The sequence below is a fragment of the Bicyclus anynana genome, chromosome 13, assembly GCF_947172395.1.
Source record: "Bicyclus anynana chromosome 13, ilBicAnyn1.1, whole genome shotgun sequence".
NCBI classification, from domain to species: Eukaryota; Metazoa; Arthropoda; class Insecta; order Lepidoptera; family Nymphalidae; genus Bicyclus; species Bicyclus anynana.
The window spans coordinates 4,915,824-4,929,767 of record NC_069095.1 but is presented as its reverse complement, the minus strand read 5'-3'; the positions used below and the strand labels follow the sequence as shown (position 1 = coordinate 4,929,767).

At 34.7% G+C, this 13,944-nt stretch overlaps 2 protein-coding genes across 6 annotated transcripts in view; both read left to right on the top strand.

Annotated features, from left to right (window-relative positions):
- Positions 1-1,141: 1,141 nt before the first annotated feature.
- Positions 1,142-7,728, top strand: LOC112047570 (uncharacterized). 2 transcript variants are annotated; one of them, XM_052884984.1, is made up of 6 exons: positions 1,142-1,538; positions 2,618-2,821; positions 3,473-3,646; positions 4,099-4,167; positions 5,243-6,328; positions 6,587-7,728. In XM_052884984.1, the coding sequence occupies exons 1-6, from the start codon at positions 1,490-1,492 to the stop codon at positions 7,723-7,725; spliced, it is 2,721 nt and encodes a 906-aa protein (XP_052740944.1). In that variant the 5' UTR covers positions 1,142-1,489; the 3' UTR covers positions 7,726-7,728. The 2 variants fall into 2 exon arrangements, with proteins under 2 accessions (XP_052740944.1, XP_052740943.1); XM_052884983.1 differs by having other exon boundaries at positions 1,144-1,538; positions 3,470-3,646.
- Positions 7,729-8,026: 298 nt separating this feature from the next.
- LOC112046233 (endoribonuclease Dicer) overlaps positions 8,027-13,944 on the top strand; it is a 67,851-nt gene continuing 61,933 nt past the window's right edge. The window contains exons 1-5 of one of the 4 annotated variants that reach the window (XM_052884982.1): positions 8,027-8,161; positions 10,791-10,906; positions 11,271-11,398; positions 12,674-12,787; positions 13,470-13,647. In XM_052884982.1, the coding sequence (XP_052740942.1) occupies positions 10,804-10,906; positions 11,271-11,398; positions 12,674-12,787; positions 13,470-13,647 (523 nt within the window). In that variant the 5' untranslated portion in view covers positions 8,027-8,161; positions 10,791-10,803. Of the gene's footprint in view, positions 8,306-9,747; positions 10,047-10,790; positions 10,907-11,270; positions 11,399-12,673; positions 12,788-13,469; positions 13,648-13,944 lie in introns of those variants that run through there. The other 3 variants (XM_052884981.1, XM_052884980.1, XM_052884979.1) reach the window with 3 other exon arrangements.

The window sequence follows — 13,944 nt, the reverse complement described above, 5'->3', positions numbered from 1 at the left end:
TGATGAAAACTAAGGACAGATGCAAATTATTTATTAAGTATTTAATGATTCAAATGACAATTTCACCATTTAAAATTTACATCTTTACAATAATTTTATAAGTAAACTATGTAATATTCTTTATTACCTCATGTCTTCCAAGCGGCGGATCCACATAATTAAGATATCGTTAGATTTGTCTTCATGTCTTGATAACCCAAGTGTTCTTAGATAGGTGAAGGTTTGAAAAATTACCAACACGACGACTACTCGAGGTTAAATATATATTTTTTTGAAAATTGCAATAGGGGTACCAGATTGAAGGGCTCATCGTGAGGATATTAAAGTGGTATAATGACCATCTTAAAAAAACTACTTTTAGATAAAGGTAATTTATAATTATTTATACAAAATACGCGAGATGGAGGACTATAGGTGCGAGTAAGTATGTGAAGTGAAGTTATAAAAAACCTAAAATAGATTGAGTTAAATCTTTTTTAAAGTTTATAAAAATCGGACAAGTGCGAGTCGGATTCGCCCACCGAGTGATATATAAATAAAATCGTGAAATAAATCGTTACTAAAAAGTGTGAAATAAATAAAATAATTTAAAAAATAATAAAACCGGCTAGTTTTTTTATTTTCAGTTTTATATTTTATGCAATCGGGGTTTTTTATATATATTTTTTCATACATACATATTATCTATATAATATAATATTTATTGCGTATTATAAAAAGAAATCCGCTGAAGTGTCTATCTGTTCGCATGATAATTAAATATAACAAGTCTTAAAAACTCAAAAACACATAAGCTCAATTACATAGTTACATACACACATGCATACAAAATACGCGCTAAAAACATAACCATTCTTGCAGTCGGGTAAAAAGTATGGATTTATTTTCATGTGATTTTATAGTAATTAGTATGGGGTATGGTAACACTTACCACAATGATAATAACATACGGGACATCCCTAAACCATAAATTCGGCATCGTATCACAAATTCTTGAATCTTGATTTCTGTTTTGTTTGTATTTGTATTTGTATTTTGTATGAGCATTAACCATTTTGCAGTCAGAATCAGGGGGGTGAAACAGTCATACAAATTCAGAGTTGAATATTCACAAAAAAATTAGCGACATCTAGCGCTCGTGGAAGTAAAATTTTTATCTGAGTTTTGTAGAGTCGTGACTAGATGGCAGGGCTAAAGCCAAAAAAGCTAGAAGTTTAAGCCGTAAAAAGGTTATAAAAAAAAAAATTACTGACTTCATTCAAAATTCGAAAGCCGTTACGTTGTGTTTGTGGTGGAATGTGGCTTGCTTGGTGAATTTTGATTACGCTCTCCTTCTGTATTTTAGTGTTTTAAGTGATTTCTTTTAAAAACGACGACTTGGACTGCATTTGGACTCGGCATCTTCTTCACAAAACGATTTTACCCGGCTTTTCATATTGGTTTCTGTTTCCTGCTTCATTCGACTTACCTGCATTCGTAATCGGACAAAATGCCCAGAAAATCACTGATGAAATGTTATTTTGGGTGTACTGTAGATGGTAAGTACTAAGTTTGTTTTTCTATTAAAGTTAGCTACGTGTTATATGATGTGATTCTTTTCTCTAATCCGTACTAAAAGGTGTAAAGTGACTAGCGATATACACTTACCTCCATTTTGAATTTGTTCCTTGGTAAATATATAAAATGAAAATTTAATATTAATAAAACTTTAGCAATGACATAAGGATGGAATTTGGTGTAGACAAGTGTGCGGTTATCAATGTATAGCAAGGCAGGATAGTTAGTGCAGAGAATATAGTTATTTCAGAAACTGTCATTCTCAGACCACTCCGTGAAAGCGAGACCTATAAATACTTTGGATTGTCAGAAGCACTTGGTATTGAGACAGGAAATATGAAACAGTTAGTAAAGGAACGCTTCTCCAGCGGCCTGAAAAATGTTAAAAAAAGTCTTTTATTAGGCGCTGGGTTATACCATTTCTCATACACACTTAAACAGAACTGGATTCCCTGAACTCCGCAAACTGCTGATGTCATACCAGATGCATCACCCCCGTTCATCTGTAATGAGGTTGTACCTCCCTCGCGAGTGTGGAGGATGTGGTTTCCTTAACGCCAAGAACCTCCATAATCGTGAGGTGTGCAATGACAGAGATCACTTTCTCAAGATGAATGTAAATATGTATTAGGATGTTGTTGCTGTGGACAAGGGTCTTACCCTGCTATCCCTTGGCAAAGAGAAATGGCGCAGGCCTATAGTAATTAGTTACTCTAACTAAGCTAGTGTGGCAATATGGAAGAGCAAGGAGTTGCATGTACAATTCTACAAGGCCCTTACTGGGCCACATGTAGATCAAATTCTGTATCTGTATCTTGGTTGCAATTTGGTGACTTCTTTGGGAAAACTGAAGGTATTGTCTGTGCAATTATAATTGAAGTTATAAAGACGAGAAATTAACCATAAAATAGTGTGAGAGCCCAGCTGACTAATTTTATTTTATACTTTATAGGTTTTGTTTTGTTTTAAACTCTAAGAGCAGTGGGGCAGGCAAGGTTATTATAACTTATTATATTCTTAAATGCAACTGCTATTTATATTCAATTCCTCATACTTTCAGGTCCACTGCATCGATTTCCAAAGTGGCAATTCCAACACGAGGAAAAGTTTAATTCTTGGAAAGCTGTATTAAGTTCAACAACTCAAGAATATGGCAATGAATATATATACAATAATGTGCGGCTCTGCTACAGACATTTCGAGAAATATTTTCAATTGCCAAGTCACCGGCTCACCGGAAATGCAGTACCTACATTGCATTTAAGTAAGTCAATAAATAATCTATAATTATATTATAAATGCGAAAGTAAGTCTGTCTGTCTGTCTGTCTGTCTGTCTGTCTGTTACCTGTTCAAGGCTAAATGGCTGAACCGATCAAAATGAATTTCTCTATGTTAAAATTCAAGGATTATTATTGTTTATTAAGGGGACATCTGACGAGGCCACATGGGTGATCAGTACTAACTAGTAACTAAAAAATCTTTTACTCAAAGCTTCTTTTACAAAACTAATAAAATATTATTTATAAAAATAGTATTACAGTGAATTGATAATTTAATCTGTAACATTTAACAAAAATCAGATCTTTACCTACAGTTATCTATCTACAGTTGTAAAGTTGTAATCCATGAAGAACTTGTAATCCTACTTATTGTATACTCTTAAATTGCTTCTTCAATAAAAGATGGTGCAATTATTTTAAATTAACTGCCAGATATTGTCTTGTCATAGACCACTTTCCATATAAAACCCATTTTTAATATACCTATTAAAAATGAGAAAAACAGTCATGTATGATACAACTATCAAACTATGGGTCTCCTATGAATGTCTCTTCTATGAGTATATAAAATAATAAAGAAGCAAATGAAAAAGATTATGTACTAAATCTGAGATTGCAATTACATTTTAGCAGCAAAAGGTCTTCAAGCACAAGCTTTGGGATCTGTTGTGGCAACATCTACAAGCACACCTCATTCTTCTTTAATGGAACCTCAACAAGTTGTTCTAAACAATCCAGCTGAAGAACAAGTGACACTTACTACTGCTACAACTCTTCCTGCAACCAACTATGATTTTCTTTTAAATGGTGAGTTTTCCTTACTATTCAAAGTATTCTATGAAATACATAGTACATAGTGTATTAAAAATGCAAAAATCTCATTAATTATTTTTTTATATATTTGTTACTGTCTATGCAGTGCACCTACTGATTTAGTTTGGTGTTTCATCTCAGACCTTTAAAAACGAATATTTTGAGTTTGATTGATTGATTTTGAGTATTCAGAGTTTGGTGCAATACATAATCATTACCTATCAATACCTCTCAAGAGGAATAATTTCTTCCTATTGTCCCATTTTCCATTGATATTCCACTACTATTTTATTATGTGGTGATGTCATACAGTCTATCTGAATAATCCAACACAGAAATCATTTATCAACCAGTAGTTCCTGAGATTAGCGTGTTTAACTAAACAAAACCTTTAGCTTTTTAATATTAGTATGTGTGTAATGAAATCATTTGTTTATTATTTTCAGTTTCTAATAAAGTGCCTAAATATAGAGGTGTGCATGGGGCTTCACTGGTCACTTCACATAAATCTAGAGGTAAAAAATTTTATAATATAAATATCTTATATATTATCAAAATCAATACACATTAATAAACTTGAAGTGTCTGTCTGTGATTTCAAAAGAAGTTGTTGTTTTCTTAAGTGCATATATTTATATATTTACACAATAAACAAATACAAACGAACTTTTTAAAAATTTTCTCTGTCTGTTTGTCCGGGCTAATCTTTGGAATGGCTGAATCAATTTTATTGGGACTTTCGACTTTTACAAATTAAATTAAAAGGAAAAAATGTAACAGGTATGGTGTAACGGCAGCCTTATCTCTAAAGTGATGTCTTCCAGGCAACCGTTAATCATAAGGAGTATAGTTAATATCTTTCAAAAGACATTTTATAAACAAAGAATACATAATTTTAAATAAATTAGGAATGAAATAACTTGCGTTTTGTACCTTCATTTTTAGTTTGTTTGTTGATAAACCATGGCCGCGTAGCACAGTGGGTTGCTTGCTGCATCCACAGCCGTGGGTTCGATTCCCACTACAGGAAAATATTTGTGTGATGAGCATGGGTGTTTTCCAATGTCTGTGTGTATTTATTTATAATTTATATATGTATTTTTATGTATTATATAAATGTATATGAATATTATAATATCAACTATCCTAGTACCCATAACACAAGCTACTCTGTATGCTTACTTTGGGGCTAGATAGTCTTGTGTATTGTTTAAGTATATTTATATTTAAAATTAAAAATAGTAATAAAAAAAAAACAAAAAGAAAACATTTTACATGGAGTTTGGCTGTAGTAAAGGTATACTCCGGGAGCAGTGCAAGTTTCATCAAAATTGGTTTAGTAGTTTTTGAGGTATAGAGCTAAGTGTTTTACAGCATGTCTAATAAAACTATAAATAAAGAAATAAAACGTAATTTTAAAAATATAATAAATGGGGATATAAAAGTCTAAAGCAAATATATGTTTTTTTAGAATGGTGCCACCTTAAAAAAATGTTGGCATATTTACTTTATATCTTTCCCTTTTTAAAATTTTAATCTATTGCTCCGAATTTTTTTTGTTTGTATTTTTATTGTATTTTCGTTTTTCAGGTCTTGTAAAGAAAATTGATTCGCTTAAGGAAACTATTACGAAACTTCGAAAAAAATGTGAAACTCAAACCCAAATGATAAGAATGGCGGGAAGAATTTCTAAATCAAAAGCATTTTTAGAAGTTATCGAACAATTTCCAGAACCCATGAAAATTTTCATGACAATGCAGTTAAAACATGGAAAAAGGCCAAGGGGACGAAAATATTCATTAAAAGAGAAAATACTCTGTTTGACGATTTTGAAACAAAGCCCTAAAGGCTATAATCTACTTAAAAAGCTGTTTGTTCTGCCTTCTAAGAGAACATTACAAACACTTTTAAGTTATGTAGTTATGAAGCCAGGAATTAATTTACATATTATAGAGAATTTAAAGAAAGCAGTGAGAAAACTACCAATGGAGAAAAGGTTGTGCAGTCTTATTTTCGATGAAGTTGCTTTATCACCTGGTCTCTATTATAATACTTCCTGTAAAGAAATAATTGGATTTGAAGACTTTGGTTACAAAAAAACGAAGAAAATAGCTGACCATGCATTAGTTATTATGATTAAAAGCATCAAGGGAAAATTTAAGCAGCCCATTTCATTTACTTTTTGTCAAAGTGCCACTAAAAAGGATGATTTAAAAATTCTTATAAAAGAATCCATAAGAGCTATTTCTTCAACAGGCTTAAAAATTATTTGCACCGTGTGTGACCAGTCTACCACGAATATGAGCACAATTAAAAGTTTACATGAGGACACTGTGCAGGAATATGTAAAAAAGGGTGAAGAGTTTAAAAGTGACAGCTTTGAAGTTGATGGCATCAAAATATTTCCTCTCTTTGACCCACCACACCTCTTAAAAGGTATAAGAAATAATTTATTACTTAAGAATTTAAGATTCATTGAAAATGGTATCGTTAAAGTGGGTAAATGGGAACATTTACTGATGTTTATGGAAAAAGATGACGAAGAGGATGAATTAAGACTAGTCAATAAATTGACTGATTCACATGTTATAAAAGAAAAAATACCAAAAATGAAAGTAAAGTATGCTGCACAGGTGTTCAGCCAAAGATTATCAAATGCTATTAAATTTTGCACTAGTAAGTATTATGCTAAAATTAATAACATTTGCTTAATTAAACTATTTTTACTATTTTGTATGTTTATTTTATCTGAAATGTATGTAAAATTAAAAAATTAATAAAACTTTTCTCAAACATTGAATCACAAAAACAAGCTTTCAAATAAATGCTGCATAATATGTTATTTTCTATAATTGTTTGTGGATTTCAATATGTTTCATTTTTACTGTATAGTAAGTAGTAATAAATTATGATATCAGTGTTTTATTTTTACAGAACATGGAATCCTTCCAAAAGAATGTGAAGACACAGCAGATTTGCTACGTATAATGGACCAGCTATTTGATTCGTTCAATGGACATAATTATAAAGATAGCAGCAAAAAGTTTAGGTGTTGCCTAAAAAATGGTTCGCCACATTTTAAATTATGGGAGCAGGTATTACCCGTCTTAAGGTCAATGGGCTATGAAAAAAAAAAGAAAAATGGTACCACAGTATATGAAAAAGTTCCGTCTATAAAGAATTTTATACATAATATTCGCATATATAGAGAAATGTGGACCTTTTTACAAAATAACTTTAACGTGACAAGCCTGCTCCCACGAAACTTAAATCAAGATCCGCTTGAAAACTTTTTTTGTAAAATTCGCAGTAATGGTGTGAGAAACACAAACCCTACGTGTGATCAATTTATAAATTCTTATAAAACTTTAATTATCAACAGTTTCGGAACCCCCCATTCTGTAAACGCCAACTGTGAGGACGACAATAATGTTTTATTTAAATCAATGGAAAATTTCTTACAGAAAGAAACTTGCGCTGACAAAAATGAAAGTCGTAAAAATGTGCAAAGTATAAATTTATTATTAGAAGAGTTAGAGACTCCTATCCAGCCCAGCCAAGAGACCGGTAAAAATTTTATTAATAAAGAAACAAAAAAATATGTGGCGGGCTGGATATTAAAAAAAGCAAGAATAGTTTTTAAAAAATGTCCTGTTTGCACCGAGTCGCTAATTTCAAAAAAAAAACAAGATGCTTCATATATATATGAAAGGGACTACACCAAAAAGTCGTTACATTACCCAAGTAATGAATTTTCAATATTGATGAAAGATGTGTTTCATTCAATCGCTCGGTGCATGCAGGAATCACCGGAGTCTCGACTATTAGCCAATGAAATAAAGTTTCACATTGAAATGTACTGCGATTTTAATATAGTTTTAAAATGTCCAACGCATTTTTCTAAATTAAAAGAATTTATCATTGCATTGTCAATAAAACTTATTGTTAACAGTTGGTGTATGGGGGTTAATAAAATATTAAAAGGTAAAATGGCGAAATTTAATGAAAATGATTTTATTAAAACACACGCATACCAGTACTATAAAATACATTCTAAATATAAAAGTAAATAAATATTTCAGTGTTTTATTTTACGAATATCCCCTAATAGGTTATTATGATAAAAAATTGGTAACCTATGTAATATTATTGTGTTGTATGTAACACAATAACTAATAGGTTATCAAATTTTTACCATGATTGCCTTTAAAATATTTAGATGTAGAACTTCGATATAAACCCTTCGGTAATGCTAAACAGCGCCATCTTTTGACTTACTTGGTACGACGCAGACATTTCAATATTTAGCACCATCTATATTTAGTGGATAAAAAACACTAGAAATTTTTTCAACGTTGCGCATCTATACCAGTATAAGTGTATTATCTATGGTCAGAATCAGAATCAGAAGTGCAGTGAGATGATCAGAGAATTGAAATGACGAAATATTATTGTGAAATGTGACTGGCTATTAGTAAAGATTTCATCAGTTTCAAATAAAATCAAGTGGTTTGTTTGATTTTTAAAGGTGTTTTGCTTATAATAGTATGTTTTAAAAAAATATAATAACGCTAGTGTGTGTACAAAAGATAAAGGAAATTACATTAAAATTATAAAATCCAAAATAAATAAACTACATGTAAGTTTAAAAAAGTAAGTGCTTTAAAAGTTCTTACCGGAAAGCCTTATTTTATTAGTTTATTCACTAAATACTCTGTTAGAACAATAAGCGTTCATCTATAATTTAAAAGAGCTAAATATAATTTAATTTTATTTAATCATAAATTGTAACAGCCGATGAAATAGTTAAGGAACTACGAAAAAAAATTACCGGCAAAAAAATAACCAAAATGATGAATGCCGGTCTAAATAAATGCCGGAGTTTTTAATAACTGCTTATTTTAGCTGTGTCCACAGATCCACTTTCCCATTCCCAGGGGAATTTAAGGATGAAAATATATAGATGAGCTGTTTCAGACTATAACATATCCATTAAAATCTCTTGCATGGTTTAAAAGAAGCATACAAACTTAGGACACAACTTTGTTTTATATTATGTTATAGATAATAAGAATAAATTGACTTCAAGTATCTTGTATTTTGTTCTTGAATTTTTAGTAGTATATACTTGATGAATGATTTTGTACAATATGAATCCAAACTGCAAAAATTTTTTTGCAGTACCTACATAGGTACCTAACTATGTAATATTGTTTACTATCTTGTTGATAATGGTGGTGGTGGATGCAGTTATTTCTAATAACTGCTTTGTGATTGTCCAACTCTGCAAAATTCCAGAATAATCAAATAGAAAGAGTTGCACAATCATGTGCAGTTATTTCTAATAACAATTGTGAAACTGTTTCTGTTTTATAAACAAAAGCATGTAAAGTTATTGAATAAGAACCCTTTGATGTTACTTGATTACAACTTGATACAATCCGATGAAAAATTTATGATGTCTTAGAAGTTAGCTGTGGTCATCGCTACAGGCAGGTAGGATAGGCAGTACACTAAAATCACAACGGCTAAAGTTGGGAGAGCTGCCTGAGGCGTTTGAGGGGTAATGCCCTGCTGCTGCGTCGCCACTATGCTGCTGATACCTAAAATTTTGCATTGCACATAATCCAAATATTAAGTACCATTATACATAAACTACAAAATATTGTAATATTCCAATTTGAAACTTAATAGCTCAACTGTAAGGGCGGTTGTACTCATCACCGAGGGGTGGTGGTGTGGTGGTTTGATCCTCGCCCCGTTGGTCTATTGTCGTACCCACTCCTAGCACAGTCTTTTTCCAACTAACTGGTGTGGAATGGGACTATTGGTCATATTTAAAAAGATATTCTTTTAGAAGAAAAAAAAATTAAACTAAATATTCATAATTTAACTAGGTAATACTAGACTTACACACTCTAAAAGGACTTAACCTATGTCCTAGCTGAACCTTTGACACATATAGTGAGGGCAACAATATTTTATACTAGAGATAGGGCACTAGCGCATCAGAATTTGGCCCTTTTGCGTAGACCACAAAGAGTCATTACAGTGCGTGCTATCCGGGGGTACCGTACAGTGTCGTGGACGGTTTCCACTCTCCTGGCGGGCGACCCGCCGTGGGAACTACAGGCCGAGATTCTCGCCCAGGTGTACCGCTACCGGTCAAGTCTCAGGGCACGAGGTGAAAGACCGGGGCCTGATGAAGTAAATCGTTTAAGAACCCTCGGAAGTGAGGCCCTGGTCCGCAGATGGAAAGAAGACCTCGAGTCCCCGGCGGCTGGCATCTGGACGGTGGAAGGTCTCCGACCCCACCTGGAGCGATGGCTGAAACGGCGTCATGGTGCGTTGTCCTACCGTCTCGTGCAGGTGCTTACAGGACATGGCTGTTTCGGTAAGTACTTGCACAAGATCGCGAGGAGGGAGGTTACGCCGGTCTGCCACGAGTGTGGCGCGCCAGAGGACACGGCGCGCCACACCCTGGCGGAGTGTGTGGCATGGGCGCCGCAAAGGCACTCACTGGTGTCCCTTCTTCGGGGAGACTTGTCGCTTTCGAGCTTTATCAACTACATGCTCGACAGCGATGAAGGATGGTCTCACGTTGCCTCCTTTTGTGAGACCGTTATCGGTTTAAAGGAGGCATCAGAGCATCAGAGAGAGCGGGCGCCTGACGCTGACCCATTTCGCAGACGAAGGACGGGTGGTAGGAGGCGCCGATATGCGCACCTCCTTCCACCCTTGTAGACACCAGTGAGTGCGACGACGAATGCGTCGGGATGCGAAAGTGCCTGCTTTCGCGATCCTTTCGCATCCCAATAGGACGCGGGTGGCTCCGCTGGGTTTTAGTGGGTATTCTGGTTCTCAGTGAGTCCCACATACCCGGCCGTAGAATACGACTTTTGCCATTCTACGATCGGGATGCGTAAAAGCATTTCCCAGCGAAAAAAAAAAAAAAAAAAAAAGGGCACTAGCGCATCAAAACTGAGGCGGACAAATTACAAAAATAAATTAGAGAATTATCATACTTTAGTTGTTTTAATAATTAAAATTCAACACTACTGTTCTGTTCCTTTTTCTTTTAAAAGTATGTTGTTAAGTACTCACCTACAAATAGATACTAATTATGTTTTTGTTTCAGATCACACTCCAAAATGGAGCCATATGGCTCTGATGTAATAATTACTCCAAGATTGTATCAGACAGAGCTTGAAGAAATTGCAGTAAGGAAAAATACGATTATTCATTTACCTACAGGTAAATCTCTCTATAACTTGCTTAAAGACCTTGGCCTCTCTAGAAGTGCAGCTAGTTCTAATTAGAACGAGTATCCAAAGTTGCTCTAATAGGATCTTATCAAATTTGACTAGGCAGGGAGAACAACACGAGCAGAGAACGGGGAGTGTTGATCGATCGTCAAGGAATTCCTTAACCCTACATCCTGTAGTCACAAATTCAGGACTCTGCTCAGAGTTTTTCTCTACCACGGGATGGACCCGGCACCCATACTGTGAATCCATGGAATGCTAAGATATTCTCTCTCTCTCTATAAACTTTAATTTATAATTATTTGGATGGATGTTATAATTAATCATTATGTTAATATTTGTAATTTTCTTAGGTTCAGGAAAAACATACATTGCCATAAGGCTTATTAAAAGGCTTAGAGACGCATTGCAAAAGCCATGGGGAGAAGGTGGAAAGAGATGTTTCTTTTTAGTCAACACTGTACCACTTGTTATTCAACAGGTTTGTATAAACTAAAGTGTTTTTCAGATAGCATGGGTATGGAGACAATTGCCAGACGTTCATAATATGTATTAATATCGTGAATCGCGGCAAACTTTGAAGACTGAAACAAACTGTCACCGTACCCAAGCTATCTGTAAAACGCTATAGCTAAATCATTAATACTTTTAATTTATTTATTGCAAACATCTTTAGCTAATGACTCCTGCAAGTGAATTTTAAATCTCTGGCGGTAAGTATTTGTCTCAATAGGTAGCACACTTTAGATACTGATTCAATTTAAAGTTTAGTTGTTCTCCTGACATGGCCAGCATCTTTCTGTCATGAGTGACCAACGCCTTTTATGGTGTCCCATGGGTATTTTAGGCGCCTTAACACTTTGTTTGGTTGTATGTACGACATCAGCAAAAGTGGTGCTGTGACCACTTTTGCTTACCAAAATTGGCCCACTTGGCATCGTCATCAGAACTCTGGCTTCATCCATCGAGTAAGCCAGAGCTCATATCCATTCAAAGTTGGAGAGTGATATAAAATAAATAAATATACTTAAATAATACACACCACTATCTAGCCCCAAAGTAAGCATACAGAGTAGCTTGTGTTATGTGTGCTAAGATTGTTGATCATCATCATCATCATCATCATCATATCACCCGATGGACGTCCACTGCAGGACATAGGCCTTTTGTAAGGACTTCCAAACATCACGATACTGAGCCACCTGCAAGATTGTTGATATTATAATATTAATATACAATTATATACTACATATAAATACTTATCTATACTATATACTATAATATAATAAAGCTGAAGAGTTTGTTTGTTTGTTTGTTTGTTTGTTTGATTGAACGCGCTAATCTCAGGGACTACTGGTCCGATTTGAAAAATTCTTTCAGTGTTAGATAGACAGTTTATCGAGGAAGGCTATAGGCTATATATTATCCCCGTAATCCTACGGGAACGGGAACCACGCGGGAGAAACCGCGCGGCGTCAGCTTATACAAGCTGATAGCTATGTATAAATACACACAGACACTGGAAGACACTCATGCTCATCACACAAATATTTTCCAGTTGTGGGAATCGAACCCACGGCCGTGAATGCAGAAAGCATTGTCACTACCCACTTCGCCACGCGGCCGTCAAGTATATACTTTTACGAGTATACAATCCAAAAGTTGTTTGTTATTGTCTGGCAATTTCGTTGATGACACTACCATGATATGCGGGCGACTGTATAGAAAAGTACTTTAAAATAAAACTGTGTTTCAGAAAAAGATGGTAGAATATATGTGCCCTGTTGATGGAGTGGCTGGATTTAGTAGTGAGAACAGAGTCGATTTGTGGGACAAAAGCAAATGGGACATTGAATTAAGTAAACATCAGGTAGTGTTTTTTTTTTTTTTTTTTTATTGAGAAAGAATACAATAAGGAACTTTAAGTGATGATGCAATCTATGATGGAAGCGGGCTAACTTGTTAGGAGGAGGATGAAAATCCACACTCCTTTCGGTTTCTACACGACATTGTACCGGAACGCTTCGCGGTACGTTTTTGTCGGTAGGATGGTAACTAGCCACGGCCGAAGTAACCAGCCAGACCTGGACGGATTAAGAAAACCTCAATCGGCCCAGTTGGGGATCGAACCCAAAACCTCCGTCTTGTAAATCCATCACGCATACCACTGCGCCACGGAGGCCGTTAGAAGTGTTAAGCATAATTTACTTTATCCTACAATTAGCAGACACCCAAAAATTAGACTCACAAATAACGTAGCTTTCTAGTGATAAGAGAATTATTAAAATTGGTTCAGTAGATCCAGAGATTACCCCCTAAACACCACAACTTTTTGTTCGTTATCAACCCATATTCGGCTCACTGCTGTCTTAAACGGTGAAGAAAAAACATCGTGAGGAAACCTACATACCAGAGAATTTTCTTAATTCTAAGCGTGTGTGAAGTCTGCCAATTCGCATTACCTTAACCCCTCATACTACGAGGAGACTCGTGCTCAACAGTGAGTCGAATATGGGTTGTCAGTGATGATAGTATGATGATTGTGATTCCAGGTTATAGTAGCGACAAGTCAGATCCTGTGCGATATGCTGACCCATCAATACATAAGTCTCAGTGATATCAATCTCATTATATTTGACGAATGTCATCACGCAGTTGAAGACCATCCGATGCGTCTCATAATGAAGCATTTTGAAAATTGTCCAAAACAGGAACAGCCAAGGATTTTGGGTGAGGAAATTGTCTACTGATTTTATTTATTGAGCCTTTTGCATAATTCCAGGATCAATTTTTAGTGCGTGCTAAAAGCGTGTTTTAGCAAAAATTACAAATTTTGGATTTAAGTCACGTGATTATAATATTTTTCTCGTATTCCTGACAGCAAACCCTTTCATTTGATATCCATGGGGTGGATTTCAAACTGCCAGTACGCCATCTTTGGGAGGCCGCCATATTGGATTTATAATGACGTTTCTTAGCTAGTCATGTATTGACATCAGAACTCAGAGCGTGTGCAAAATTTCATCC

Bases quoted from the DNA above. Each gene is read 5' to 3' on its own strand.
- LOC112047570 (XM_052884983.1), top strand. From the start codon at position 1,490: ATGCCCAGAAAATCACTGATGAAATGTTATTTTGGGTGTACTGTAGAT. The intron at 2,822-3,469 runs GTAAGTCAATAA...ATTACATTTTAG, and splicing joins AGTACCTACATTGCATTTAA to CAGCAAAAGGTCTTCAAGCA. The intron at 6,329-6,586 runs GTAAGTATTATG...TTATTTTTACAG, and splicing joins TGCTATTAAATTTTGCACTA to AACATGGAATCCTTCCAAAA.